The following is a 10018-nucleotide window of genomic DNA, read 5'->3' as shown; positions in this document are numbered from 1 at the left end:
GCAACAAAGCAAATTTATGTTTAGCAGAACCAACCATTATTAAAGTAACAATATATATTTGGCTCTGATACATTAATTGCTTTGTTGTGCGTGGGATACAGGGAGCAAACAAATAGTGCTCTGACATCCTCTACCAATCTTTTTATTCTATCCCATAAGTCAAGGTTTTCAACCTATCACTAGGTAGTTTTTCAGCTGATTGGTCTAGTCACCTTTGCAATTCAAGTACCTTTCCTAAGTATTCGACATTGTTAACCTAACTACTCTACCTCCACACTTCCTATTCTCCCTCCATACAAGTCACACTCGCTCTCCCTTCTCTCTCCCCACCCACTTTTTCTCACTCAGTCTTTGTCTCTTTGTCTCTTTCTCTCTCTCTCTCTATACTCCCCCCTTTTTTCCATCTCACTACCTCTCTTTCTCTCTCACACACAGTCTCTATAGTGCCTACAGGTCATCATACCTGATAATCGGTGAAAATATTTAAATATTACAAAAACAAATTTAAAACAAAAAATAAAATAAATTTCATACCTGACCAATTTCATAATTTTTATCATAATTTTATTGATAGCCGGAATAGCGTTATACCAGTAGTTACAACACAATTAAATTGAAAAGTTGGGGGAAATACAAACTCTGATCATTTAACAATATTAAATAAATCTACTGAATACTGTTAAATAAAAAGTACATACCATATGTTTTCTGCTATACAACTAAGTCTTTGAAACACTCACGTCAACACATTTCACACTGCATATTATGACATTGTATTCAAAATTGGCAAATTTTCACTGACGAATATCATCTCTGAAAAAAAAACGCAGCCTATATAGTAAAATGTTCAACAATATGCGTATGAGCTATTTGTTATTAGAAATTACAGATATTATATATCTAAAATAATCTCTTTAAGTTGTAGCTTTTATCTTACCTATACGTAGTTATTATATGTTTATTTGTATCTCAACTATTTTATTCAATAACTGAATAACATATAAGTTTTATACCTTACGAAAGTCATACTTCTTCACTATAGGCACGGCAAGTTATTTATCTACTAGAACTCTGCTACTGGTTCATTTTTATTTTAATAATAGTATAATACACCGGGACTAGTTATAATTACTGATTAGTATGTGTGTTTATTTTATTTCAATATTTTATAAATATCGTACAAATCAATTATTTTTATTATTAGTTTATTTTATAATATATTAATTCCTGAAATATTGTGTTTAAGAAAATAAATAATTATTGCAATAAATTAGAGTTAGATAATATGTTATGAGAGTACCTACATGTATAAAATAATTTAGTTTTAGTATAGTAATAAATGCAAGCCTGGGCGAGTTAATAAAAATTTTTAACCGAGTTAAATTAATTCAATATGAAACATTTCAAAAAGTTTTAAGTTAATATATAGTTCTCCTAATTTTATTTTTAATTCAGTTAAGTTAAAATTTATTTGGAAACAGGAAGTACATTTGAAAAGTCGTTGTGGGTATAAAATATAATAATATAGTTACTTTAAAAGTTTCAATTACCCACGAATAATATTTTTAATTTACAACAAAATAACATAAATCATTATTCTTGGCAATTTAATCCTTAATTTAGTTAACATAAAAAATATGTGATAATATTTTTTTGAATTTTTAATAACAGAATAACCTACTTGCTTGGTACTTTGTTTTGAATTTTCAACCCTAACCTACAAAAGTTGAATATTTCAAAAATTTTAAATTATAAAATTATTTGTACATTATAAATGATGTGGATTTTGTTAAAATTTAAACTTTAAATGCTCATTACAAAAATCGTGCCTATGTATTTTCAATAAATTTTAACTAATATTTTAAATATCTATCAGGAGAATTTTATTGAATTTTCAAGTTTTTTTGCCCAACAAATACAATTTGAAAAAAAAACTAAATAAACTAAAAAAATTCAAAATTCAAATTGTAATTGAAAATATAAACAAATTATGTGAATTGAAAATATCTGCAATTATTGGTATTGCTATTATAATAAAATAAGTAAAAATCACTATATGAGAAATGGAGTGAATATCCAATGTTGTCAAAATGTCAACTTCAAATGTTTATAAAAATTTAATGCGACTTTCCGGTAGAATTTTTTTTTTTTTTTGATAAAGGCGGACAAACTTATAAACGATCTTGTATTAAGTTTTAAAAATTTAGATATAAAACGAAACATTTTTATGAATTTCTAACTCAAAATATTTTGCACATTCTCGTGACTTATACTTATTAACGTGAAGACAGGAACAAAAAACTTTAGAAAATAAATTGTAAAATCAATACATTCATCGCTCCGCTCGAAATCTTAAAAAAGCTAAACAGTTAAAATTTAAATAACTTAAATTTTTTAGCTCGTACACACCTAGGTTTAAATAAATACAAAATTTTAGGATACTTAAACGCCTGTGTCTATATATTACACAATATTTTATAAAGATATCTATGCCAGTATTAAAGTATATTTTTTATAATCCCTTGTACGGGGTGGTTACTGGTTAGGAAGTGAGTTTACCACTCTGTGAACATTTTCACTAATCACTCATAACTTGTATTTCTTAATTGAACCGTATAATGTATGTCTATTTCAAGCACTTAAAAATAAGTTATAATTATAAAATTACACTACCATCAGGAAGCAGAAAAACGACGACGACGAGGGGCGTTAGTATATTATTTGACTCTCGTATTTTATGCATTTACTTTCAAAAATAAAATATGTGTCTACATAGGGGTAGCATATTTTTCATGAAAATAAATTTTTATTTGAAGTATAAAAAGTTAAATTTAACCACCAAAAAAATATGAAACCAAAATTAATTACTCTAAACATCGATGCTTTCGGGCTTCGGCGGAATCCCTGATTATTGTGTGTGGACTGCGGAATACCGAATAAATCAGATATCTATGACTGAACTTAAGTTTTGCTGGCTAATTGAAATTTTAGATCGATTACGTCTTTGTAACTACTTAGACAATCGCCACGGATTGCATTATAATTTATACTACGTCAATATGATAAAACCATAGATAGATATTATATTACAAATTTTTATATCAAAGAGTCCGTATTTGAGATTTGATCATTACGATAATGAAATAAGATATAACAATAACCAAAATAGTTTATAATTTTAAAATTTAGGTTACAACAGTATATAAAGTATCTATTATTTTAATTTTTAATTTAATAATTGATAAAGGTGGTGTTTAAATATTCGAAGCACAAGAATTTTTTTTTATGAGTTAGTAAATTAAAATCGTATTGTAAATAAATGTGATTATTACTTTTTAGATTTAACATAAAGGTAGGTGCCCAATGCATCACTCATTTACCGTATACCGACTAATCAACTATAATTTGAAAAATTCCAAGTTAAATCTTTTCACTGAATTCTGCCGAGCACGAAATTAATAATTAATATTTTACGTATTCATTTTGAGTGCATTGGTTAGGTACATTTTAAGTTATTCGAGAATATTTAAATTTTAAAATTTTCTTATTTAATTTCCGAAGGATAGTCAATAATCAGCAGAGTGACTTTCCCAGCTTTATAAAATAATTTGATGTTTGATGTACGACGGCGTCACTTTAATTTGAGGTTCGACCACAAGCAGACGGCATAGTAATATTAATATATTACTTAACGTTTATATAAACTAAAAATAAAAATTGTTGAATTTTGAGGGACATAAGAACTTTCAAATACTGTACCACTGTAATATGACTAGTATGTACAACACTATTTATATCTGTTTAATTTTATAAATATGTTATTATTCTGCCACCTGGATATGCCGTTGTCGTTTGTGATACCGTATTTTTTTGTGTTGCGCGCTCGGAAACAAAAAATATGCCCCTACTCCACACGGGTAATAAATACAATTTTAATTTTGAGACTAAAAAGTAAAATATTTAAGCCCCAAAAGAATAAGTAATCAAACTTACGTATACATCGACTCTCCGGGTAATATATAGCTGCAAGGCGCCATATCTTGAATGCAGACGCCCTATTGAGGAACTTCTTCCTTCATTTAAATCCGAATTGAAAAAATCGAGAGTAGAATGAAACATGCGAGTGAATGTTCATTGTCACCATACACTTTTCTCTTTTGTTCAATGAAATTATTAGAATTGCGAATCGGCTCCGGTGAGTGACGACGATCGGATTTTGCCATAGATGATAGGTATTATAATATATGTTGTCATCAGTTTTCGAGTTTTTGACTTCTTTAGATTACACAATACATTTTCTATTTCAAATTCCGAAACCGAATATTATTGGGAGTGTTTAAATTTATACAATGCAGAACACGGCACCTGAGTATAGGCCATTTAGATTTCTAGATACACTACTGTCGAGTGTCAATTTTTACGTCCTGCATCTAACAATATTGTTTTTAGTCTTAACGGTTAAACTATAACTTAATATAAAACTCTAGAAGTGTCGAGACATGAAAAAAATTCAAAATTAGGCTTTGAAATTTACAGAAGTAATAAAAAAATGGATACTTTAATCGTGAATATAATATTCTCTCTGGGCTCGGCATTAATATATTATTAAACAATATTATTCTATAATAGTGTGCAGTCAAAGATGTATTTGCTACAAAACTATGTGGTTATATTATACTACTACACTATAGTGTAATAAATAATATAACATGTATACAGTCTAAAGGTAAGTGCCGGGGGAAAAAAAATGTATCACTTCCCTCGTATTTACCTATATTTAATGTTTTATATTTTAAAAACTTACCCTACAAATTAAGTACTACAAGTATAGTTTATACTTTACAGAGGTCGCTGTGGGTATTTCTTAAAATAGGTAGTATTAAAAAAAAAAAATCATGAACATTTTCGGTTTGTTAGTTAGGTACATATGAATTTATTAGACCAATTTGAATTAGTTAATGTCAAAAAAGTTGTTAAATTAAGTACCTAAATAATAAGTCACATGTGACATGTCACATCGTACCATGCTGATATAGTAACACATGATCCAAGTGATATGCATTTCCAATAACATTAAGATGTAACAATTAATGCTGAACACGGTTTAATGCTTTTAAGTATATGTTCAACAACAATTATTCGTAATATTTTTTGTTTTTAAAGCAGTTTCCAAAACATACATAAATTAATATCAGTTGTAAATTTTTTCAAACTTATAAGCCATATAACAGTTAAAAATTGCATTTACTTGTTAAAATCTGTATATATTATATGTTTAAGGTAGTAGGTACATTAGTTACACGATATAGACACATAAATAATGGATAAATTATTAAAAAAATGTGATTTTATATCTGTATTAAAAAAAAAATTATACAGCTGAAATTGAAAATATAATTATATAGATTTTTTAGTTAAGGTTTGTAGTATTATATTGCTATATGAACTGAAGAATACAATGTTGAGTAGTCAAGATAGGACATGTTTACTTCGATGAACTGATTCAGTGAATCTTTTGATCATAAGAATCATAAGTCAACTTGATCATTTGTATGTGACCCCTGAAAAGTTAAGTTTGTGAATTAATCAAATCTTCGATGAGTTGTTTCTTATCATAATTATACAAAATTAAATCAAATTACTTAATTCTAGTTCAAACATTAATATAAGTTTTAAGTTAGTAAACTAGGTTTGAATATACAATAATTATTTATAAGAAAGGAAATATCCATTATCCAAGTAGTCATTATTTCCATTTTTTCGTTTTAATGGATGAAATATCAATTTAAATAATGTAAATAAAATTATTTTGTTGGCATATCAAAAAGATAATAAATAAAAATCATCTACATCCTATATAGAGTTAAGTAAAAAGTAATAATATAAGTCAACAAACCATGTACAGTAATTAAAGATTAAATATTTATAAATAGAATAATATGGACAACTTGCTGGACAGTGAAATGGTGTAATTTAATCTTTAAGTCGGGTAAATCAATCATCCAGGGACATTTTATTTTTTAAAAAATATTTTAGCAAATTGAAAATGGAAATTGATTTCTTAAATAATATTTTAAGAATTTCATATATTATTTTATTGTTTATAATTTTATATCTACGAATAAGAAAAATTGCAATTACCTTAATCATAATATAAAAATATTAAGTTCAAAAAATACAAAATTTGTTTATTTGTTTTTTAAAAATGTTTTATTTGTAATATTTATTTATTTGTGGGATTGTTGTATAATTTAGTTTTGTAAAATAGTAAGTTTTGTTACATCAACTGTCAAAAGTAGCTGAAGTTAATTGTTATTAACGAGATAAATACCTTTATCTAACCCGAAGACAAATATTTCCAAAAAATAAACAAATTAAGTTTGAATACTTGGCTTATAGAAAATAAAACCAAAACTTTGTTGGTGTATTTTATAAAAAACAGTAATTGACTCTAATGTAAATGTATGATAATAAGTAGAAATTATCAATGTTTTATTTTTATTTTTATAAGAAGTTTAATATCTGTGTAGCATCAACATCACTAAACACTCTCTCTACTGATGCACTGCTAGGTAGTGGAGTGTTGTGCTTCACAAACACCTGAAAACTATGTACAAATGTTTTTGTAATATTACTACTAATAGTATAAGAAGTTTTCAACTAATCTTACTTTTTTGATAGTGGGTAAATTATGCAAATATTCTAAAGTCTGTTGGAGATGTGCCCAAATATCTATCTATTTCATCACGAACTGTTGATTTTTCCTCTCGGGAATTTTGTGACCCAGTAAAAAAAGGTAGATATATTATCTTTCATATGGTTATCTTCTACATCATTATTGCAATTATCTATTGCTGGTATGTAAGTCATAACAGTCACTTTTTAAATATTCTGGGGCCAATTATTTTTAATCCATGCTTTTTTAAATAGTGGGTGGCAGACTGCAGCAGTAAATAAAAATTTGTCTACAAAATAATCGGCAAACCTTGTTTTCATACCTAAAAAAATAAAAATTATTATCAATAAAGTTTGTTTATTTTAGCTCATGAGTATATAAATGTAGGCACTACACAGAAATATTAATATAAATAATAGATCAGCTGATTAAAATTTTACATTATACATCAGTAAGACTGTAAGAGCTAAGAGATACTATATATTTACTACTTAGTAAATAGAATTTACCAATAAAGTAAACCAAAAACAGCTAAAATGAAAATAAATTAAATGTGTACAATTTAAGTACTTGGCTAAATAAGATTAATGTATTTAAAAAATATTAATTATTACATACCATTAAGTATGGCAGTGACTAGAGGTTTCAAATAATTAGAAACTGTTTGATCACTTGTCTTTAATTCATACTCATAAATTAATTCTTCAATTGTAGGTAGGAGATGACCAAAGTACATGTTAGTATCACCCTGGAGTAAATCCAAGCTTATTGAAATTGGCCCCATAATTGTTTGATATTGACACATGAAATAAATATCACTTCTATTAAATCTGAAAATATTGTTCATAAAAAATATAGATAAAATAATAAATAATTTTTTAAGATTTACAATTTACTTGCCAAAAAACAATTTGTCCATTATTATTCTTAACTTAAGTTCATTATTTTTAATTTATTTATTAAGTAGCCTCACTGCATCATACAGTGAATTCCAACTTGTCTCGTTGGGTGTAATTAAATAAACACCAAAATTTTGTTTTAATAAATCAGCTGACTTAGTTGAGCGACCTTGTTTATTCCACAAAGCGGTAGACTTGGGAAAAGTGCTTCTTGACTGTTTTTTGTATGCAAGATTAGACAAAGCTTTTTTAGAGTCCTAGAAAAAACAAGTTATACAAATAAATTATTTTATTTTGTATTTAATTTGTACAATTTTGTAATTAATAATACAAAATTAAACAAACATAATTTATTGATATTTAAAATTGAAATTTGGGTATAGATAATAGAAAATAGTTAATGCCAATCATATTCATACTTATATCTTGGAATATTTTTTTCATATATTTTTATTATTTAAATTGAAAGAAAAATTTAATTTTTAAATGTATTACAACTCATACAAATTTGATTATGATTATTAAGTGTTAAACCTACTATCTAATAGTTTTGTCCTGATCACTATACTTACTTAAAATATATTCTTTTTGATAAAAATATTTTTAGTATTTTATAATTTAACTATATTAGGTTATCTACTTAAATAAATGTTTTATTATCATTGTTGCTAATAAATTTATTGTGTGTACACAACATCGATGGTGTTTTGGTAATACATATGGCAAATCATGGTCTTCATCATTTAGAATGTTCAAGTTGAATGCTTCGATTTCTTCTAAATCATTAACAACCGTATCGTTCACTAGCAATGTATCAGTATATAATCATGTAGTCATGTAAAATATCAACTACTTTTGTTAATGCTGCAACTAAAAAATATTTAATAAAACAAAAAATAAAAATAAACAATACACATTCTTACTTTGACTAGTTAATTTTTTGTTGTTCAAAAAATCTTCTAAAACTAGTTAATTTATCTGATTGTTTTAAAGAACTTCCAGCATTATGCTTCAATGATCCATCATTGCGTCTCTTTAAAATGTTTTTGTTCGCTGCATTATCAATGTGATTAATTTTCTTTAATATAGTTGAATGTTGTGTCTGAATAAAATGAAATAATATAACCTTTTACTTAACAATATAAGTTTTGCTAAATTATTTACATTTATTGATCAGTGGCGCAATTGAAATTTATTTTTGAGGGGGGGGGTATTTATTTTATTTTATTTCATATACACAAGAATACTGGGCCCCTTTGAGATGACTCGTGTGGGGGCCCAGGAAAATACATAATATTGAATAATGAGATCTATGATACATCTTAAGCACTTGAAATTTGACTTTTAAAAAGCTGCGCGCCACTGTTTTTGATGCATTTTTGTAATACATTAGGTATTTGTGTAGTACTTAAAATTAATTTAACACACAACTACACAAGATATTAGATGGGTCAACTGTCATAGGCAGGTATGAAATTAACATTATACTTACGCTTAAATGTTTTCTTATACCTATTAGAGTTTGAACCTGAATCCACCTTGTAACACTTTGTATCGACACAACTTGAGCACTTCACTTTCAGCTTCTTGTAAAAAAATTAACCTCAATGACTCTTAATACTTTAAAATATTTTTGATAATTTGGCCGTGGTAAAATTGGTTCTTCTAAATCTGCAACCGGATCGACTTCGGTTGAAGAATCACTATCACTCATTGTATTACAATTTAAAACAATTTAAACAATAAAAACAAGAGTATACGGTTGATGCAATACAATTATTAACAATCTGAAGGAACGTCAATCAGACAACAGCGAACACGATAAGAATAATACGAACCCAAGTAATAAATATTACAATAGTGTAAAACAGCGTAGGGGACATACATGCAATATTGTAATAGTGTATAACTGATTGCGCGCTAATGACCAATTGGCAATTGGTTATTCGTAGTCTGTACACATAAAAATAATATTATTTTCTAATAAAATCATGAAAATAAGATAATACCATGTACATGTTCCACATATTATTATGGTGATATAGCCATATTCATTAATTATTTATAGCAGAATCAGTTATCAGTCAATTTCAATGTTTATGTTTTATATTATATTTATAGCTTTTAATTAAGAATAGATCGTACCCGCATATTATGTTTTCTCCGTACATGGCAAACGTGGAATTGGTTCCCGGGTCAATTAAAGGGCTGCAATACGATTGCGCGCGGTCCTTATCAGCGTTACCTTTTTAGGCGTACGATTGCGCGTGCTAAATTATTTTTACTTCTAAGCATTGTTGCCAAATACACAGATTATAGGTGCACGGTAAATATCTGAAAAGCAATCACTACTTTTTAAAATTGAAATATTACACATTGATTTTGAAATTGGTGCTATTGAAGCAACAAAAGAAGTTTTTCCGTATGTCAAAATTAAAACTTG

At 26.9% G+C, this 10018-nt stretch overlaps 1 protein-coding gene across 4 annotated transcripts; it reads right to left on the bottom strand.

Moving 5' to 3' along the window:
• Positions 1 to 6826: 6826 nt before the first annotated feature.
• Positions 6827 to 9390, bottom strand: LOC111042438. Of its 4 annotated transcripts, none has more exons than XM_022327057.1 (6): positions 9068 to 9390; positions 8499 to 8677; positions 8148 to 8445; positions 7573 to 7832; positions 7295 to 7506; positions 6827 to 6998 (listed from the first exon to the last, which is right to left on the bottom strand). In XM_022327057.1, exons 4-6 carry the CDS (start codon positions 7593 to 7595, stop codon positions 6883 to 6885), a joined length of 351 nt encoding a protein of 116 aa, XP_022182749.1. In that variant the 5' UTR covers positions 7596 to 7832; positions 8148 to 8445; positions 8499 to 8677; positions 9068 to 9390; the 3' UTR covers positions 6827 to 6882. The 4 variants fall into 4 exon arrangements, with proteins under 4 accessions (XP_022182749.1, XP_022182748.1, XP_022182746.1 ...); XM_022327056.1 differs by having other exon boundaries at positions 8148 to 8439; XM_022327054.1 differs by lacking the exon at positions 8148 to 8445.
• Between the last annotated feature and the right edge of the window lie 628 nt (positions 9391 to 10018).

Source organism: Myzus persicae, unplaced genomic scaffold, assembly GCF_001856785.1.
Source record: "Myzus persicae strain clone G006 unplaced genomic scaffold, MPER_G0061.0, whole genome shotgun sequence".
NCBI classification, from domain to species: domain Eukaryota; kingdom Metazoa; phylum Arthropoda; class Insecta; order Hemiptera; family Aphididae; genus Myzus; species Myzus persicae.
This window is presented reverse-complemented; position numbering and strand designations above follow the sequence as displayed.

What these genes read in the sequence shown, in the direction of transcription:
- LOC111042438 (XM_022327057.1), bottom strand. Translation starts at nt 7,595, where the DNA reads ATGGACAAATTGTTTTTTGGCAA. An exon ending in GACAAATTGTTTTTTGGCAA is followed by an intron (nt 7,507 to 7,572) that starts GTAAATTGTAAA and finishes CAATATTTTCAG; the next exon opens with ATTTAATAGAAGTGATATTT. An exon ending in AGTCACTGCCATACTTAATG is followed by an intron (nt 6,999 to 7,294) that starts GTATGTAATAAT and finishes TTATTTTTTTAG; the next exon opens with GTATGAAAACAAGGTTTGCC.